This window comes from Haemaphysalis longicornis, unplaced genomic scaffold, assembly GCF_048455015.1.
Source record: "Haemaphysalis longicornis isolate Haplotype H1 unplaced genomic scaffold, Haemaphysalis longicornis Haplotype H1 scaffold_3, whole genome shotgun sequence".
Classification (NCBI taxonomy): Eukaryota; Metazoa; Arthropoda; class Arachnida; order Ixodida; family Ixodidae; genus Haemaphysalis; species Haemaphysalis longicornis.
Genome location: NW_027526335.1, coordinates 120,084,127 through 120,105,806, shown reverse-complemented (window position 1 = coordinate 120,105,806; position 21,680 = coordinate 120,084,127). Strand labels below are relative to the sequence as shown.

The 21,680-nt window shown below is 47.0% G+C and overlaps 1 protein-coding gene across 1 annotated transcript in view; it reads right to left on the bottom strand.

Annotated features, from left to right (window-relative positions):
- Positions 1–12,235: 12,235 nt before the first annotated feature.
- Positions 12,236–21,680, bottom strand: part of LOC144175047 (gonadotropin-releasing hormone II receptor-like) — a 201,703-nt gene continuing 192,258 nt past the window's right edge. Inside the window, exons 4-5 of the mRNA XM_077704085.1 lie at positions 16,817–17,143; positions 12,236–14,256 (exon numbers count right to left, since the gene is read on the bottom strand). Coding sequence (XP_077560211.1) covers positions 13,801–14,256; positions 16,817–17,143 — 783 coding nt within the window. The 3' untranslated portion in view covers positions 12,236–13,800. The remainder of the gene's footprint in view (positions 14,257–16,816; positions 17,144–21,680) is intronic.

Below are 21,680 nucleotides of genomic sequence, written 5' to 3'. Positions count from 1 at the left end.
AGCGGCGGAGCTGATCCAGCTGGGATTTCTTGAAGGGTCAGTGCTTAAGATCTCATCAACAAACTGCCCCAGCAAAAGGCAGAAAAACTCTTGTAGAAAGGTACTTACCGCACTTGCTTTTCTTAAAAAGTGAACAAAATTGATTTGATTTGATTATGAAGTTTAATGCACCGACGGAACACAGGCGATGAGGTGCACCTTAGTAGAAAGCTCCGGATTATTTTGACCACCTGGGCATGTTAACGTGCGCCGAAATCGTGGGTGTTTTCGCTTTTCGCCTTCATCAGAAAAGCGGCCGCCGCGGCAAAAGTGAAGAAAAGAGAAAACATGGTAAAACGTATACACGCCCCATTTCAAGATCGAATTTCTGCGAAACGCATAACCTATTTTCTACACTGCGGTAATGTTAAAATGTTTTGCAAAAAATGCTAATTTTTTCCGCAATTTATTAGCAGGAAAGACGTGTGCAATACAAATGTGTTTCCTGCTCTTATAAAACGGATATTGCCTGCAGAAAAGAAAATGATTGGCCTGCTTGAAAGTGAACGATCTGTACATAAATGAAAATATGCATTATTGCGAATTCGAGAGTGTTATTGAAAACATTCACCTGAAAGTTTGGGTAACGATCTCGTTTTCTGTAGGCGCCACTTTTTTAAAGATTTATCTCCCCGCATTACAAAAGCATTTGAATAATAAACCAATTTAATTAGTTGTACTCATCCGACAAATACAATATACATATTATCACGGTTTGTATAGAAACACTGCCTTAGGAGTGCGTAAAGCTCTGTTGCTGGATGAAATCACAAAAAAGCCAGAATAATTTGTAGTGCATTTACTGCATGGATGTGCGAACAGTTTCTAAAAAAGGCCTACCTATCTACTACGGCAGTGCTCACCCGCGGCCATGAAAAGCGTGGGCTGCCGAATTAGTAAAGGAGATAGGGGAAGCTATTTTAGATGCAAAGCATCTCATGCTCGGGCTGTGTCCCTACCTCCCTCGTTGTCTTTGTCCGCCGTCCGCACTCTACTCCGCATGCGCGTCTCTTCAGCCCCGTCAGAGTAAGGGCTGACATCAGCGCAGTTCACTATAAAAAGAAATAGTTAGGTAGCGCCCGGTTTCGATCCCACGACTCACTGGCCGCAACGGGAGGTACGTGACGCTCTTCCCACTGCGTTACCAACCGAGACGGTGGCATGGGCTACGAACGCGCCGTATGTCTTTCACTCATTCAAACTACGTCAAGAACCTACTGATACAACGAAGGCACGCGAAGCTGAAGGTCAACGGAAACGACGAACTGAAAACTAATTGGAACTTCAGTCGACTCCATGGCTGCTTCGCATACTACTCAGGGTTCCCCTATGGGAAGATGGTGCAATTTTTTTTTCATGAATGCATTTCCTTCTTTTCGAGGGAAGATGTCTACTGAAACAAGGTTAAACTGCGCTAATGGTTAAGACGAATGGAAGAAACACATTGGACACTTATAGTGCACTTGTTAGTGCAATCTGTATTTCTTCCTTTCGTCTTAACTTCTCGTGCAGTTTATGCTCCTCTGAGTATGAACCAGATAGCCCGACAAATATAATGCTATTTGTCTCCGTCTCCTGCTAAAGTTGGATTCCGATGACAATCTCTTCACGTGCTCTGCGAGAAAGTAGACGCCCAGGTGATGTTCATAAACACTCTGGAGACTTCAAAAAAATACGTCATAGCGCCAAGTCTCACGAATGACGACAGGGTAAGGTGGGAGGGGGGGGGGGGGGCGCTTATATTTTTGAACCGCGCCCTCAGCACTGTTATTCCGGCCCTGGTTGGGATAGGGAGGTACGAAGGTGTTTATGTATGCAAAGTCATTCGCTGTGCAAAAACTTTCGAGCGTCTCTGCATAAAGGCAGTCGCGAGATCGGGTATTCGCGGGACGTGTAGGCACTACAGCTAATTTACTGTTACGTGGTCCTCCTCCGCTGCACGGGAGGAGCGGGAAGAGGACCGCTGATTTGTCGTTTTTAGCATCTGGTGCCAGCAGCAGCTATCAACAGCAAAGTTGTTTAGGGGCAGGCAATTTTCTAGCGAAGATGCTTGTCACGCCAAGCGAAGACGATTCCCGTCACGCCAGGCGAAAGTGCCCCGCTGGCCCGGCAGATGGCGCCAGCGCCTAGATGGCGGTCTAGTGCAAGATCTCGGCACGCGGCGCACGTTCACGACTCGCCCTACATGCACCGACTACCAGTCCTCCATGGGTGAGCATTCAGTAGGCACAATCGTTATATAATAAAACAGGAACAACGGAGCGCGCGCGTTTTAGTGCACGCGCGCAAACGGGCGACGAGCCGGGTGTACGCAGTACGAACACATTTAGAGAGTTCGAGACCAAACTCGGTATGCAAAGACCATCGTCTTTCCATCGTTTATTAGGCGGTCAGCACCAAATACCAAAAATAAAAAATATATAGCTGCGTGCGCCGTTTTCACTCTCCGCAGCGATGAAGCTGGATAACGCTTGCGTGAATGGACGCCGAACGCTGCGGGAAGACAAACAAAAATGCTCAATGCCGAACGATCGCCTTTCCATACGAACGACGGACACTAACTCTCGTAACTTGTTCGTACTGCGCTTACGCGGCTCGTCGCCAGGATTTCAATGTATCACGATTGGACATACAGTGGCGAATGGCGTTGCCTGCGGGAGGTGGCCGAAGTCGCCATATACCACTGCTGTAGTCAAACGAAAGGTTGTCGTACACTATGGTGAGGGGCCGTACTTGTTGGACCGTACGCGCCCACCGCCGGCCCGGAACCTTCGTACCCATACCGCGGCCCCAGAAGTGCTCACGAGACAATGCGTCGGCGCTCCGGTTCACGGCCTTGGTTCGTTTGCCGGGGCACACAGTGTGCTACAACCTCGCTATTTGCACCGAATAAATATCCGACCTCTGCTAGTCAGCTTCGGGTACGTACAATACCGTGGCGATAATGATAATGATGATGATTAGTGGCTCGCCCTTTGAATTAGGACGTGTATTGTCAGCAAACGACTCGCCCATTTTGTTCCGCTTGCCCTACTCTTAGCTAATCTAACAGATTTGCCTCCCCCTATCTCACCCTCACTCCTGTTTTAATCTCCATCACTCCCTCCCCCCTTTTTTTCTTCCCGTTGCTGTTTTAAATACTCATCCGTACGATTAATTCACCGGCGGGCCCATCTCTTCCCAACATTTCCTCCGCCACCCTCCCAGCCACCTCTTCGTCACCCCTATAGCCCTGAAGCTGACGCTGCCCCTCAGACCAAATTACAAAGCCTCCGTCAACGCCATTTTCTCCTCGCCCCGCAGGGGTCGTATCTCTGTGCAGTTCCTAACAATATGGTGTATGGTTTCGCGATCTCTGCCGCAGCATACACGTTTCATCTTGCTGGCTGTCCATACCCATATATGCCGGGTTCTTAGACTCCCCGCCCTAGCTTCAAGGAGCAATGCACTACATCGCGTGTTGTCATAGAAACGTTCCTTCCTGATTCCTGGTTTCTCTGTTTTATAAGTGTACAGGGTTTTTTTCGCTTCCAATCTGTAAGCCCAATTCGTTGTATCTGCTTCATTTACCTGCTTTTTAACTATTGCGTATACCCCAGTTTCCTCTAACGACTTTCTGTACCACTTGGTAACTGTATGATCCTCCGTCTGCCCTGCGTGCCCATGCTCCTCATATGTAGGCATTTAAGCGCTCACGCGGTTCATTTTTCGTCCTCTATGTCACGAAGTAACTCCTCAAATTTATCTTGCTTTGCGCTCCCCTTGCCTAAAAGGCAAGGGAATCCCCCCGTACTGCTTCGCTCGTAGTTTTTCTGCGGGCTCCTATGGCCAGTCCGCCCACAGCCCTCTATTTTACCTCCAGGCCTGCTCGGGTCTCTGGTTTCAAGCACCGAGCCGAATTTCCGAAAATCAATCCTTGTACCATAACCCCTTTCCAGACTTCTTTTAGCGTCTCGTATTTGTTGTAGCCTCCGGCCTCATTCACACAGCCGTCAACTTCTGTGTCACGGCACCGTCACGTCAAAAAACCGCGACGGAGACGTAAACGGAGTAGCGTTCGTACTGGAGCTCCCCGTCAGAGTACAGGGTCGTCTGCCTAGTGATCAGTTTAGCCTAGAATTGAGCGTGCTTAAACTGAAAAGTAAAAAAAAAGGCTTAGATTTTTACGTATGCTCACTTGTCGCTAAATTTAGCAGTAAAAATATGTTTTCTAATTGGCTGGTTTACCGCGGCGTCGTACCGTCGGGCTGACGAAACGGAAACATAGAGTTCGGCCTCCACTCGCCGTCGCACCTTCTTCGGCCAGAAATCGCACGAGAAACCGTCACCCATGACGGAAGATGGCGTCGAGACGGTGGCGTGAGGGGGTGAAAAACGGCTGTGTCAACGATGGCTGAGAGTGCTCTATGATTTATTATGGCCGCGTTCTGTCACTCACCGCCGCACACCGTGTTCGGTAAATGGCGTTCTGACCACACCCACCTCTGTGTGATGTGGGCGCCAGCTAGACGAAGTCAGCTCCACTGGTTCAGCAGATGAAACAGCAGATGGTACTGATTTTGATATTTTATGCTGTACCACCACATTTTTGATATGGTGTCACAAAGTAAGTTGTGCAGAGCTTTAAACCAGGATTGAAAGGGATTTCCAAAAGAAAAGATACCTGAAGCGTTCGCATGCTGTTTGAGCGGAGCTTACGTGGCTAGAGTTCAGTGTATTTTTTACGTGTGCGAACAAAAACTTCCGGACCTTCACGTGTCTCTGAAACGCGAGGGGTTATATGGTTCCAGGCACTGGAAAAAGAGCGATCAATTGTGTGTTGTATTAGCACGCGATGACCGCCAGTCTCCCGCCGTTCAAAGCATTATTTGGACACCAAGCTTCTACGTCTCACCTCTTCGATATGTGTCTTGTGTAGATTAGCTAAAGAGGCACCATTCGCAAAAAGAAGACATGGCTTAGACCTAAAGGCTTGCATATATGTTTCATAACTTAGATAAGCACTTTAAGTAGATTCATTATGGGTTTTTAGAGTCACCATCATCAAAATAAATGTGTGCGTGTTTGCATGTGCTTTCGCAGTGCCAACTCTGTCAACACCCAAGAGGAACAAAACTGGCTCACATCTAAATACATGTCACTTTTGTGTCGCCTGGTAAGAAGCTTCGCTGGTCATCCACTTTCACGCAGTTGAATGACTAAATATTTTTCATCTTTCAGCTACGGCATTCGGGCCTATTGCATGTTTAAGGAAAGCACATCGATTGGATGTGCCTATCGCTATTGCCGTGAAAACTAAAACCAGCGTAGAACGGGGCAATCGGGAGAGGAATGTTAGGTTCAATAGCCCCGAAAGGCATCTCGCAGATATTTGGAGTAGAATCGATACAGCTGCTGTAGCCGCATTAGATCATTATGCTATGTAATGAAAGTTTCACATCCACCTAAATGCAGTCATACGGCTACAAAGGAAAGCTATACAGCTTTCTCAAAAACTTCGCAGATGAGGAAAAGTTTGTCCTGGTCCAGGACTCGAACCCAGGACCACTGCTTAACCGGAGCAGTCGCTCTACCAACTGCGCTAACCAGGAGGCCAGTAGTTTGTAGCGCGAGAGCGAATTGACCCCTGTCCTTCACTTCGAGTTGTTCATCAATTCGCTCTCGCGCTACAAACTACTAGCCTCCTTGTTAGCTCAGTTGGTAGAGCGACTGCTCCGCTTAAGCGGTGGTCCCGGGTTCGAATCCTGGACCAGGACGAATTTTTCTTCATCTGCGAATTTTTTTGAGAAAGCTGTATAGCTTTCCTTGGTAGCCGTATGGCTGAAATTAGGTGGAAGTCAAACTTTCCTTCACAGATGCTGACTCCACCTTGGGGATTTCCCCTAAATCTGGTCGATTATTCTATGTAATTATTGCGCGCTGCTCGGTACCTACTACACTCTTTCAGCGTTCTTTGCGCGTGTTGTGGCATTGCCTAAACGTCGTGTTCCACCAGATCGAAACCGGGAAACAACAAGATCTGTGAACAGAGCAAGTACCGTAACAAACATCGCGTGATTGAGCGTCCCGGAAGAAACGAGTGCGAAAAATATTACAACAGCAGTGAGGATAAGCTAAAGCGTTTCCTCTTGAAAGAGGAGGGGGTAGTAAAAGCCCTAAGGGCAGCTGTGTAAAGAAAGGCATTGCGGAAAAGTTGGAAAGAAAAGTAGAAAAAAAGTGCTTGGACATAAACGCATTGTGCAGATTGTTAGTAGACGAGTAACAAAAATGTTTTCTTTCATCTTGTCCTCCCAGTATTTCATTTCGTCTGAAATCTCTGGCAGATGATCGGCCTATATGATGGTTAAGATTGCTCTCCTCTTTCGGTTTCTACTTCCTCCACTGCTTCGAGGGCTAAAGCTGCGCAAACTCGACCGGGTGAGGTCTTCATCTTAGCAAAATAAATAAGAGGGAGTGAGTGTCGGAAACCAAGCACTCTTGGACCGAGATTGGTAGCCTCCAATGAAGATGGATGCGTATTCTTTATACACGCGGCTTGTTTTGCAAAGCACGCCTTTGTTTGCTCTACCCTGAATGCGCTCTTTTCTAGATAAAGTCCCTCAATACGTGTGCGTTGGAGAAAAAAAATGTTCTCCGTGTATAAGACAAATCTCAGACCTCGATAAATGCGCTATACGTGCAGCAGTGCTGGTTCTTGGCTGTCTTTACAGGGCGTGAGCCGTGGCATACGAGCCGCCTGGGCCAAGATGGCGCTTACCTTTTTTTACGTGTCGGCAAGAGCGCAAGTATTGACAGAGCCGACTGATACGTGTGTATGCTAGTATACGGTTGGATTGCCTGATGTCACTAAAAATACCAGTTGCTGGTAGTCCTGTAGTCACGCAGAAATTAAATCACAATCACAGGACCACCGTTCGGCTATCACAACTGCTATAATCACTTTGCCTTACTACCCACTTTAAATGCACATTTGCTTCCCACCCAACTGGGTGAGCGCTACGGCAGGGGTACAAGGCAGGAAGTGGCACCCTTTCATTGTTTCGTCCCTTCTGTTTCGTCCTTGTAGACTTCGCGAGCGCCTGGAGTTTTAACAGCGAAGTTGTTCTCGGTCGAGGCCTTCACGCGAGGACCTGTGGTAACGCCGTCACAGCGATGAGGAGAGGGCATAGCTTAGCAAGGAGGAGAGAAAGCACCAAGCACACATGCAGTAAGTTTAAATAATGCCTACAAGAGACGGAAATACAGGCAAAGCTTCTCGAACCTCCTGACTCTAGTGGCAGTTTTTATACTTGTCAATGTAGTTGAGCAAAAGGAAAACATCAAGCATATATGTGAGGCAAGACATCAATACACAGTTATATCTGCATTGATATTTTAATTTAGAAAAACAGGGCTGCTTGATTTTCGCAATAAAAAATGAAAATACGCTGTGAAAAAACAAAACGCTCTCGTGCTGCCCCTTCGTGGCAGTGTTTCAAGTTAAAACGTCAATAAGGTTCTAGTAGACAGCGCGTGCATTGGAACACGGAAAAGATGAATTGGCGTGAACGGAAATCGATCTGCTGGCTTTGAGAAGACCTGTGAATCTTCTCAGCCTTCCCATTAGGGAACACCAGGCAGCTACACTGTAAATCTCAGCATTCGCGAGGTTACATCAGTGACGCTCGGCTAATTTTTTGTCCCTTGCCCTCCTTTTGTTGCAAAAAAGCGTTTGGTAGAGAATGAATATGGTCTTCAAAGTACGTTGAAGTAGGTGCTGCTCTTGTTTCGGCGGGCATTATTACCGTATGCCGCGTTTTGTATCATATATGTTGTTCCCACACAGGTCTGTGTTCAAACACAGGTTGGTGTTCTGGATGAATGGACATAACCTGGATATAACCTCTTTGTACAGATGGACGGAAGGACGGGTGTATGGGCGAATGGCAGATGGACGGACTCCCAAACGGACGGATGGGTGGTATGTTTAATAAATCTTGGTGAGGGCATGACTGCGGTTTGCAATTTTCCACGAGTAAAAGTATTTGCGAGTGACAGCAACCGATAAAAATCCTCAGAGATTCAATGAATTGTCTAATAATGCATACCATCTTGATGCCGCTTGCGTAGTGTGTGAGTTTTTGTACACCCTGATATGGCTGTCCGTAGCGAAGGACTCGGAATTGTTTTAGTTTCTTTTAACTTTTATTTTGTGTCTTTCCGCCAATCATGTAACTTTATATCATTAAAACAATGAAGGGCCTTCACTTCGCTAATTTTACCTTATTTTGAAGATGCGACGCTTATTTTAGGGTAGGTCCGTTGTCTTGATTTTTATTCGTATTTCCAGCGTTCGTTTTGGCGCTTTTTAAGTTTTTGGGTGACGTGTATGAGATGCACACTTTTTAATTTCGTGAGATTATCTGTGTGAAAATTTTAGTTTTTCTTCTTTTCTTATTCTTGATTTTCAAAATTTTTTTACACTAACCTTCTCCGTTTACGCTATTATACCGACTAAAAGTGTTACTTTCACCAAATCTGCATTTTTATCGAAATGAAAGGCGTTATACGGTTCGCTCATTTTCGGTAGCTTTTATTCGTATTTCGGAGGTTCTTTTGTGACAGTTTTTTGTTTAGTCCTTATTTTGGGCGTTCATCTATAAGATGCAAGTTTTTTTTTTCATTTCGTCGGATCATTTTCGTGAAAATCATATTTTTTTTCTATTTTTCTTGTCTTTTTGTTCTCCGAAATTCTGTTCGACCAATTATGTCCACAAGCGCTATTGCAAAATAAATGTTAGTTCCGCCAAATATGAATTTTTGTGAAAATTTAGGGCGATGCACGATTCGCTCATTATCACTGTTCCTTATTTGTACTTCCAACGTTCTTTGAGTACTTTCTTTAACCTTGAGTTTTTGGGGCAAATGTATGAGGTGCATATTGTTGATGTTGTCAGATCGTTGTAGTGAAATTTCGGAACCTACAAAACAGCGCAAAAGGCAGGAGGACTAAGAGTGAAGGAGCACAGACAGCGCATATCTGTGGTACTTCACTCTTAGTCCTCGTGTTTTTTGCGGTGTTTTCCATGTTCTGAATGAACCAACTGGCTCCACTCCAGACGCTAATTCAGTGAAATATCCATATATTTTTTCCTAATTTTGTTTGTTTGCAACATTCTGTTCGGCCGATTATCTGCATCGTTGCTATTACGACGATTAACGGTGTTACTTTCGCCAAATCATCGTTTTCGTGCAATCATGTCTGTACACGGTTCACGCATTCTTGCTATTTTTATTCGCATTTGGAAGGTTCTTATGCGAACTGTTTTGGTATAGTCTTTGGATTTAAGGGGAGATGTATACGATTCATATGATTGATTTCGTCAGATCCTTTTTGCGAAAAATGTATTTCTCTTGTCCTCGATTTTGTGTTTTTTTAATTTTGTGTGACGAATTACGTCCATCTTAGTTTTTCTGACAATTAAGGTGTTACGTTAGCTAAATCGGCCGTTTTGAGGAAATGCAGGACGTTACACGGTCCTGGCTGTAGGGGTATTCAGCAAAGGGTGCTAAGCATTGAAAGTACACTTAACCTCCCCCACAGAAAGTCGTCTAGAACAGTTAATCCGAAAATAAACTTTATCAGTGAGTCAGCGATGAACTGAGCAAGCTAGAAGGCAAGCAAGCAGTCAAAACAAATGGATGAATTGCTGAATGCAGAATATACCCGTTCTTCGCTAGTCACCAATGTTGGGATACGTGACGTGGTACATGTGGGCACCCAACTGGGATTGATGACGATCTCTCAAGCCTATGCTAAAGGGACTGTCCTTGTCAGGCCTGGGTAATTCTCCCACTTGGAGGCGCCGCGTAGTACGTCGTCGAAATATGAAGAACTGGACATAACTTACTGGGACCAACTTTCACGCCTAGAAAAGGCACATCTTTTTCGCCGCTGGTTCCGGCTACATCTAAACATTATTTCAAGGCATCTCTTTTTTAACTTCTGAATAGCATTTCAGGCCATGAAATTTCTTCCAATACCTTCGCGCTTAAAAATTCCTTCGAAGAATAATAATGGGCAAGCGGTTATAATTTCAGCTCTGTAACCAGTGGAGCGTTGGATGGATCACTAGAACTTACAAACGGGCTAAAAGGTTTGATTTTTTATATGTAGAAGAAGTCTGCGGGCACGCACGCACCACACACATGCATTTATTAAAAGAATTTGTTTATGCCTAAAATTAAAAAAAGATGACGTAGTGGCATGAAGGAGCGCAATCCTGTGCGATTAGCTGAAGCCTTCGTCCTCACTAGGATTTTTTATCAAAAAAGTTTTCGTTTTTCGATAGAAAATACGAAAAACTAAAAATTGGCGCCTTCATTAGACGGGCCAAACTCTAGGCACCCCGATCACTGCTCCGACTGAACGTTTGGAAGCGCTGGGGCTTTACAACACCCTCAGTGAACTAATAGAGGCTCAATTCTCAGGACTGCACCTAACAATATTTAGCGGTCCGGCAAGATATATATAATATGGGTACCTGCACACTCCGGCATGGCCGGAAACGAATACGTGCACGACACCGTTAGAGTATTTTCCATCCAAGCCGGTGATGATCACAGCGCTCATTCGTTTCTGTGTTCGGGCAAGCATCGGTACGTGCCCTTAGAGACATCACTCATCACTCTAGGCCTTAGCGGGCCCACTTCCCCCCAGCTCATCCTACCCTAAGGAAACGGCCAACTGTTGCTTGGAGACTTTCGCAAATGAACTCGTATTCCAACCCGGTAGCGCACAGTTACTGCTACCCCGGGCAATATTCTGACAAGTGGCGCCTGTGCAAGGACAGGGAAGACCTAGCACACATGCTGTGGGCTTGTCCACAGGCGACAACACTGGGTCGCAAGATCACTAGTGTGGAACTATGGGAGGCTATTGCTCAGCTAGGACCCAGCTGATCAAGTGTTCGTCATTAAGCTGGCCGAAGACGCTGCCAAAACCCTAGGGCTCTTGACCGACGTCGAGGATAACTGGCTCTCAAGCAATAAAGTAATTTCTCTCTCTCTTGAAAGAGAACAAGAAAAACCACAGAGCGGGCAAATGCCGCTAGAGAACAAATGAAAAATAAAAATGTAGTAGCATATAACAAAAATACCACAGACAGAACAAGCTATTCCGCAACGACTAGGTCAACTGATGCCAAATCAATATTTTCGCCACGAATTTGCTGTTATCCGGATGAGGAAACCAGAAACAATTCCAAAACCATTACTGCTACTTCGTTCGCAATATGCTGAAGCTTCTGAAAACGCTGCCGCCAAAGCAGCAACAAAATATTAGATTACAATAGGTCAATGTACACCCTGTTACATAGAAAAGAAAAGGCGAACTTTCTAAAGGTGCACTTCGGCGTTGAAATATTAACACGGCGTAGGCAAATCTCTGAGGAGATCAAGGTTCATTAGATACGCTTCCTGGGGGAATGCTTAGTGTGGCGTAGTCCTCTTTAATTAGTGCTCCCACAACAAAGAGCAAGGTGTATTGTTCGCGAACGTTTGGTGCTAAAGTCTCCTGAGACCGAAAATAATTAAACTGACTCGTCGTCGCTCTTGGTTGCACCGCTACCCCGAGAAATTGCTCGATCGGTCAATGCATGAGCTCGGTGGTGGGCTTTTCTTTTTGGTTGAGTATGAAGAAGCCCCAGCCTAAATAATGAAACTTTTTCCCACAACGTGAGCGAATCAACCTCTGTGTTCTTCGCATTTTCAGTTGATATCCCGCGCACAAAGCGTATCTGTTTTAACGAAGTATAAAGGCCAACTCTTCTCGTTTTTGTCTTCAACGGGTGTCATCAGAGGAGATGGGCAGTGCAGGAGCATTGAAGTGGTGATGAATGCGGAATAAGGAGCGGAGGGGAGAGATAAACAAGCTTGCTCAGTGAAAAAAAGAAAGCCGCCGATCGTGTTTCATGTCAATCTGAGGCACCCATTTGTGATGAAACACAAGAATACAATAAAAGCGGTGCCAAACTTTCTGCTTTTGGTTATATAGTTAATAACTCATTTTTTAGTATATGCAGTCTAATTAAATTGAGGTAGACCTACACTTCACACATTCCTTCTTCCACACGGCTTATATGTTTTGAAAAATAAAGTTGTGTGTTGTGTTTATCATGACGATGATGACGACAATGATGAGGTCGTTTGTTGCTTTATTGAACGGTTTCTCTATAATATTAAAAACCTTTCTTTGGTTTCACAAGTGCGGCGCCAACTCCGAAGGATTATTGAACCTAAAGACGCGGTAAAGAAGAACAAATATTCAGCAGAACCGATCATCCCCTGCAGTACAAACGTAATAAAGCACTCAAATAGGCGCGAGGTACATTATACAACCAAAAACACGGTGTTAAGTATGAACACGGCCGGCCCCTCTTTTGCAGGCCAAATTGGAAGAGCTGTTGTGTCCCTTTGTTCCCCTAGGGCTGCGGCGTTTCTGCGGCAGTAGGGCCCTGTTGATACCTGTGATAAATGTTGTGATTGAAATTGTACGATGAGCACCATCTTCTGACGCAGAGAAGGGGGCTATGCAAGGGAATACGAGCGAGGTAATTGTTATTTGGGGACAATCCAGCTTCGAAACGGCCATTCCGCGAAACCTACGGTAGACTACATCGCTTGCTCTCCTATGTAATAAAAGCATTAAGTGGTCATGTCGTGCTGTACCATTGATAATCACATGCTCCACAATGGTCCGCAGAGCTCAGTGATTGGTGTTCGGTTGTTGGCGAGTGCGAAGTCACGTTAGAACACTTGCCGCAGCTCGGTAAGCCGTGTCAGAAATACTTACACATAAACGTGGCGTCAATGTTTGTCACATATATACTCTTTTTGATCATTTCAAATGCACATCACTTGCCACAGTCACCCTTTTATTTGCTTGATATGCCACAATTTCTCCCTGAGAGGCTACGTTTTTCAAATAAACTGCTCGGACCCATATGTTAGCCGCGACAATATTTTTATGTGCGGAGTACCTTAGGACCGCACAATGTCCGTCCGCGTCCGTTCACATAGCATTTGCAATAGCAAAAAATCATACTGGCGCCGATGAGATTTGAGCCTGTGTCTGGTAGACGAGACAGAGTTAGTGTCAGTCTTCTTACCCATTGGGCTATGGCCGTGAGTTAGTTCCCCAGAGTCTAACCGCTTACTCCCTCGCCAGTAACGGCGCAGAGTACCTTAGGACCTCCCAATGTTCGTCCGCGTCCATTCGTGCGCACACCACACCATCAAGCGAAAATCAAGCAAAATTCGATTTCAGCCGTAGCTGCAGTTTTATTTAGGGAATAATCAAGGTGCAACTCACGGCTCAAATCGAATGACGGTCGGTGGGCAAATCCGATGTCACTTGGGGCGCAACTTGGATGTCATTTCGAGTCCCCGTACTCCGCACCCTCGCCATCATCCGCGGAGTAGAGAGGCTGGCATGTTTTTGTATTTTTTTTTAAATTCAAACACCTCGATTGAATAGCTGCACAACCGCTCTTCAACAAAACCAGAAACTCATAAACAACAAGAATTGGTAGACACAATTTTGCAAATATTGAGCAGACCATTAGAACACTGAGCATGGTAGATGTCCTCGCCTTTCCCATTCTCACAAAATTTCCCAAGGAAGATCATTCAGTGGCATTCACAGCTATTCTCTTTCCCAAGTCTAAGAGCAGTCCCCTGGCTTTGCTTAAGAGAGCATAAAAGTGCTCGTACAAATTTGCATCACACTTCAGCCGCTGCCGCCACGGTCCCGTTGGTAGTGGACGCCGGTGGCTTTAAAATTCCCATGCAACAATCCAACTTTCTCCTCTTACACCTCCACGAGGTTTTCTTTTCCGTGGGACTTGCGGCGGAGCCCCCGCCAACAGTGTAGCTACAACTCGTTACCCCAGCTGCCTGACTGGCGTCACAGCAACGACTACGCTGAGAAGAGTCTGCTGAGCAGCCACGCCGTCGGCAACCGCACGCCCAGGGAAGAATGTCGCAAATGCCGCGGCGGATGTTGACGTTGAAAAGGCCGTAGAAGATCGGGTTCACCGCACTGTTGAGCAGCGCGGCCGTCTCGGCGAAGACGATCAGAGCGCGAGGAACCTTGATGCAGTAGTGGCTGTGGATGCGCACATTGTGTACCGCAAAGTACGGGATCCAGCAGAGCATGAAGCTCGTGATAATGCACACCTGCGTGGGAGAGCAAGAAGTGGTCGGAAGAAAGTTGTTGGTGCAATGCTTGATTTTCAAGCTGAAACGAACAGTCACTACTTGCAAGTATCAGTTAACGAGAGCACTAGCAAAATGGAGTTTTTACCCAGAAGACAAAGCGGAAAATTGTGCTTGCGTAGTGTTTTTAACAAAAAAGAGCCGAGAAAAAGTGACTGTCACCCAAAACCCTCGAGGGGGGCCATTGGCCCACAGAACGCCACGCACCCCCTTCTTTTTTTTCCCTCTTGAGACCCGCTACTACCAGCGAATGAGTACCAGCTGCCCGATTATTTCCACCCTACGAATAATGAAATATGCAACGCCGCCAACACAAGACCACAAGGTTAGGATTTTCCTACTAATTAGACAGACCATAAAGCCGCTACCACGACCCACGAACCCCATTTTCGATCACGCTTACCGCATCGCAAAAGCCGGGGTCATGAAAATAAAGTATGGCCAAAACCCGACTACAAGACACACTGACGTGTCGGCTTGTTTTTAACGGCCAGCCCACGCGGTAAGCGTCAACAGTACAACAGGTCAAGAAATGAACTGTCTCGCCTTACGTGCAACACACACGGGATCCGCCACGGAAGTGGCTATTGTCCTAGCTGAAACGACTAATCAGGACGCCATCACAGTGTTTACGCACTCGCAAGCAGCATGCCGCAGTTATCTAGCGGGATGCATCTCCAAAACAGCCCTCCGCATCCTCAAAACCAAGGCACAGCTACACGAGATGCAAATCATGTGGATACTTGGACCTGCATCCTTTGCCCGTAAAGAGGTGACCCAAGCCGCTACCCGCGCGCATATACTCCTGGCGATTTGCTACAAAGGACGATCATCGCTTGCTGCTCCAAGACGGAAGCTGGGGTAACATATGGAGATATTCTGGCCCACTAGCGCTAAAGCAGAACAGCGTTCCCGGCTGCCCACCCCGAATTATCCAGACAACAAGGCACCAGCTTCCGAAGGATACAAACTCCTATCCTCATCATACAATTGTTCATGCCACCTACCCCACCATCTACCCGGTTGCGTGTTCACAAACGCTTCGCTGCACAGCACCCCACGTGATATTCGTGATGTCACTATGCGTGCCATTCTATTGAGCCGCTGCTAAAACGATCCGGCCGTTCGTGCTCTGGGGCTTCAAGGTACAGGTCTGGGGACGTGACGACCTGTGTGCGAGCCTCAGGGGGTCTACTTTCAGAATCAGAAATGTTTATTTCATGAAGAAAATCAGATGCAAAAATAGGTGAAAAGTTATCTGGATCCATAGCCGACATGGCTAGTGATGGATCCATAACATAATATTCACAATAAACAATCGAACACAATAATACAAACATAAAATACAATGTACAAGAGAAAAATATATTGTGCAAATTTAACACGGTGAAGAATAAAGCTCGGGAATGAAGTATCTTTAACGAATGAGTGCTATGTCTGTTTTGTTTTCATTCGACTGGTATATAATAATACTTTGGCTCCCAAGAAGGAAATGGTGCGGCGACCATATACATTGTGTATTTTTGGCAAATTGTGTATAGTTGGTATATTTGTGTATACTTTCTGTATATTTGGTAAAGTTTTATTGGTGGGTGTGTCTGGTGTCTAATTTTGGTTGTATGGAATTGAATGACTGGTTAAGTGTCTTTAGCAATGTTTGGGCAAGTAATGTTGTCTTGAAGTCTCTTGCTACAATAAATGGCATGATTTTAAGTTCTAAAAAAATCGGGGATGACGGTGCAGTGGCGGGGGCGTATGCCAATATTCTAATCGCTCTTTTTTGGAGTTTCGCAATAATGTCACTATATCACGCATATGTGAATGCCGAAGACTCTACGCAGTACGTAATGTGAGAGTGTAAAATACTATAGTGCACTACTCGTAGTTTTTTACTGTCAAAGTGTTTCCGTTTTTTATGGCAATTTGTTTCGATACTCAATCCTTTTTAGAGCGGAAGGACTCAATTCTTCGTATTGATTTTGATATAAATAGCGATTTGGCATGTTTTAGGTAGCCTTCGGTTCGGGGAACAGCCTATGACCGCGTTCTGTATTGCGTGAAGACACATGTCACCTGGTGTGCTTGGCAGCGAAGTGTTTGAAAATGCGTTACATGGCTACCTATAATTTCTGCCCCTTACACTCTACCACATACAATCAAGTATGGGGGCGCGGACAAACTCCAGGCCTGCCCTGAAAGCATTCCCCCTCCATAGAGCAGTGGGGGGTCCCCCTGAAACATCCGGCCTCATGGACCCAGCGCATACTGATCAAGAGGGCCTGGTCTGCCAGACAATCCCGGGGCATCCCGGACCTCGACCCGCATCCGAGCAGTTGCCTAAAAAACAGCACCAACGCTCTTGAAACAAACATTTATTTCTCCTCCCGCTACTGTGGAGCACTCAGTCGCCTGAGAGCTTGGGGAACATTCGTTACCAACTATACACCAAGGTTTTGCTTTGCTATTCCGTATTTCAACGCCAATGCCACAAAAGAAAATGTAGGAGGCATGCATGCTTTACCGTGAGCTTAAGAGTCTTGGCTCGAGCCCTCGAAAGCAAAGGCTGCGCTTGCGTGCAGCGCCGGAGTGTTGGCGGCGATTCCTTGCTGCCCGGCCTTTTGTCCTTGCTTTGGACGCTCGAGGAAACGAGGGAGCCAGCATCACCGTCCGAGGCCACCCACACAGCGCGAAGGAGGCAGATGTAACAGGCCGAGATGACCAGACCAGGCGCAACCAAGATGTAGGTGGTAAGCCAGGAGAAGTAAAGCTGCCGCTGCCAGTGGCTCGTGTAGCCGACGCTCAGGCACTCGAGATGTGGACGCCCGGATGTTGTCACGCCAGTCTGCACCTACGCGGAAGGAGACGCGGCATGAAACGCTGCGATAGGTGCCAGGAGGCTCACTTTTTAGTTCAGTGGCATGGAAGGCGCTCGCCACCTCATTTTAGAAATAACCGATCTGTGAAATTAATTGTAAATGAGCGCGAGCGTGCTTGTGAGCTGGTGCTTGTGGTAAGGACTATGCTGGTGGCGCAACCAGCCAGGTATACACTCAGCGGTCACAGAGCCAGCCCGAAGACTGCCGTGAATATGTGAGCACGGGGAAAGCAGGTTTTGGTCGGTTGTAACGTTTTGTGTGTTGGTATACTGCCTGGGAAGATCGTTAGATACTAAAATGCGGGTGTGCAAAGGCGCAATGAACTGCATTCACAAATTACGTGTTGGATCACGGCGAGGTGTGCTCTTTAATGCGCCCATAAACATGCGTCGCACTCTGGTCGGCTACGGACGTAAGATGGGTATTTACTGTTGACTTGTGGGGTTGATTTGCCTGGTGCGTATGAAGTTTAGGTACTTTGAATGCACAAGGAGCCAGCTGTGTGTTTCGCGTGCATTGGGAAGAAGCAATGCAATCATTTCTCCTACCTTAACAAATTCCACAGCATATATAATCTATCCGTCAATAGTCTTAACCCTCATGTGCGCGCGCCCGGTATGGCCTTCCAGTTAACACCAACTGCATTACCGGTACTTATGATCAGTGAGGTCTCCTAAAAGCTACCCGTCCCCGTGGCTCAGTGCCTGAGGAGTTTTGTTCTGCCTAGCACGAGTTCGCAGTGTGCAAGCCGCTCCTGCCGAGCAGTGGAAGCAACAGCTCAAACTTTCAAGCTGTTTTACAAGCCTCCCGAAAATGCTAAATTCACTAATAAATAAACCACCCGACATAATTGTCTTGCAGGCAGTCAAGTAGCGTGCGCTGCCGCCTGCGACCTTCATTTCCGGGCGCTGCCATCAGAACGACCAAACACGGATTTCTGCTCTCCTCTTCGCCATTGAACCCACGTACAGTACCATCTATACCCACTGCCTTCATCCCTAGCGGTATTGCTCCCCTTCGTCTTCCCTAACCCCCTAAGAGGCATATGTCTGGCGCAGGCTCCAAACTAGCAACTAGTACAACCGCACCATGCCAACCCACATATCCCCTCCCTCTACTAGCTCTTAGGCCAGCACATAACGTCCCCCTCACCAACCACCATTTAGTTTTTCTTGCCCACACAACCATCATCTTCCATCACACTGCATCGTTAATAATTTGGAGAGCGGGCTGATGCAGTCATCCCTGGAAAGACAGCAAGCCCAAGTGATTAAAGCCCTGGAAGCAGCCAGAGCTCGCGGCCAGCTGGATTCATGGGGGCTGAACACGCCTACTCTCCACCTTATGTCAATAAATGTTTATAACGGCCACTACTACGAAGTCCTGTTATCAGCCAAAACTGCGACGACTGATGTACACATTTCAAATCATGGCAAAGAACACGAATGGGCTTTAATTATTTTGCTGCCTTCAACGCAGTACGCTTTAACGAATGCATAACTTCGGGGCGTAGAATCCTAAGAGAAAAATGTTGACGGTTTACTACCCGTGACGGTTTGATAGTTGCCAAATTGCGATACGCCTCTGTCTGTCAACGGGAGGCATGGAAGTGACCCTATTTTGCACTTTCAAGAGTGCTGAGGTCACTTTTCCAGCAGTACTGAGCAAACTAAAGGCGCAACGAAACGTTGCAACGTTCTCGTCACTTCCAGGTTTGTCATTTTCTGCCAACAGCACAGCGCACCGGGCTGAAATAACTTCGGGGTACGCCCCTGCGGTTACACTGTCCTGCCCGCTGAGATTCATCTCTGCGTTCCCGGAATTAAAAAAAAAAGCCAAGGTGCCACCACTGGCGCTTCAACAGTTTACGATTCTGTTACTGCATGAACGTTCCAATGACCCGAAACAGCTATACACGGATGGCTCAGCAATGTTATCCAGCTCAGCAGGCGGGGTGGATGTACCAGCAGACTTTACCAGAACTCGATTTCGTGTTGCCATCTCACTAGCTCAACAACTGCTGAACTTGCTACCATTCGTGGGGCTCTTGAGCATGTTATCACAGCTACTTCTGAATACATGGCTATCTTCTCTGGCTCGAAGGCTGTCTTACAAAGCTAACGCACAGCCCTGTGCTACAGTCTCCTTTACCAACTTGGGATGGAGATTAGAGAAAAATTTCATCAAGCCATCACGGATGGCCATGACAAATATCAGTAGCTTCCAGGTAACTGCGGAATGATTGACAACGTGATGGCGGAGGAAGCTTCAAGGAAAGGGTACGACAGCGAACACACCATCCTGCTTCCGCTCACAACAACCAATGCCACGTGAACGCTTTGTTCCTTTGCACGTAGGATTACCATGAAACAATGAACACGCCTGACTTTTCCAATCCCTGTCTTTATATCCAAGATCCCCTTCGCCAGCGCCTTCTTCCGTATGAGCTGTCCGACCCCAGTCGACTTTACTTTGTAGACTGTGGTTGGGAATGGCCTTCACGAAAGCCCACTCCTTCCTCTTCGGCATGGTCAGCAGCGCCCACCGTGACGTCTGAGGGGCGGAAAAGACAATAGAGCATGGGCTGTGTCGCTGCCCGAAGTACTCGTCGGAGAGAAGTATGCTTGCCACCACGCTCAGCCGATTCTTCAATCTACCATTTACAGCAGAGACTACCTTAGGCCATCGGTCTCTACTATCGACTTTGCAGAAGGCGACGAAGACTCTTCTACGTTTCCTGAGCGAAACGAACTTACATGAACGACTGTAGTGCCTAAAAAGGGACCAGAATGGGCACCTTGCGCTTCTATTTCTTCCTCATCATTTTCCCTCTCTTTTGTCCTCTGAACCCGGTTCCCACAGATCAGGGTAGAAAAACGGGCTCTGCACCTGGTAACCCTCCCGGCACTTCCGTCGTACTTTCTCCTCCTCCTCACGACGAGAAGAAGGTGCTAGCTGAACTATGCCATTGAGAGCATGCCCCAAAATTGAAAGCCACGTATTTGCATCTATCGCTGTCTTGCTGTGCTTGAATGATCTGTCGGTTGATTTCTCACTATAGTCTCCTCGGCGAGAAACTGCTGCAGTCACCCAAGCATTCTGCCCATAAAATCTGATTTCACCTCAACCGCTTCTTCCACCAATATTGTAACGTAACAAATACGGTATAACGTTCGGATGGAGTCACCGAGAAAAGCCATGGAAAAGGCTGAATTGACTCGGCGCCAATACGAATTAGGAACGCTGCTCCTTTTTCCTTTCTTGGCACAGCCCAGGCTTCGTGTGTCGGGAGCTGGAGAAGGCGGAGAACGTGCTTTGTGGTTGTTTACACAGGGCAGTTTCAAAATGAAAGCAATAAGTGTCTCAGTAAGTACAAAAAAACACAATTCCAGAAACGCGGTACATTACCGCCCTGTAACCGCGATGTGTCCGGAAGGGCGTGCTTCAAAAATACAACACAAAGGAAAAGGACACCTGCCGTGCACAAGATAGGAAACATAAAGGAAAGGAGCACGGACTGCGAGACAACGCCTGGCCATACGCAGAGTGACGAAAGAAAGTGGAGAGGGCGGCTTTCCTTTTTTCGCCCTGTGGCCGCGTCTGCACTTTCCCCATTTTAGCGCTGCAGTCCGCACTGAACTAGGACACTGCGCGGTGCAGAACGTCCTGGAGGCCGCACTAAAAGACCTCCGAATTCGGCGCTTCGGCGCCACTAGCGAGTCTGAGCGATCTACTTTCAGAGCTGTGGCAGATTTTCGAATGCTCCGGACGGTCAAACGTTTCGTGCTAACGCCGCTCTTCTGTCGTACACCAGCTGGTCCAACGGCCAAATTGAATATGGTTAGGTTAGCGGTTCCACCATGACGATCAGTCTGAACCAACTTGTCGAAAAGGTGAGATTTATGTGTTTACGTAAGGAGCACAGAAACGTTCACCGGCAAAATAAGCAAATACGGTTACAAACAGCGTTTGAGAAAAGCGAAGCTGCAAAGTTAGCATGGTATAAGAAGGCGACGTGAATCGCGCAGCAGCGCATATTCGCGCGAGGAGGGCTGGCAGTACAGACTGCTGGGCACTCGGCGGTGTTCAATTCGACATTGTTGCTGTCGCATTCACGACTCATTAGAAGTGTTTAGGTGCATTGGGAGTTTCCTTCACATGTGTCGCAGTGCCTCGTTTAAGCTAAGCATCGACTGGTCGGTCTTCTCTTAGTTTTGACTGAACGCTTCGCGCTCTGCGAATGCATTTTACCCCTAAAGCTCCATTAGGTGTAACACGCGAAGCTGTATGCGGTTAAATATGTTCTTTTTCCGAGGCTAGCTTGCCAGGACTTTGTCAGACAGATTTAATGAGACGTGAGTGCACACGGAGCCAGTCACTCGGATATAGAGCCGTTTGATAGGGCGTGGTGCCATTATCGCCTCTAATACGAAGGAAGCCAGGTGCTTTAGCTGGTCATGAAATAAGAGGGAAACCGATGCCCCGTCCCTCCCCCCAGTAAAAAGTCCC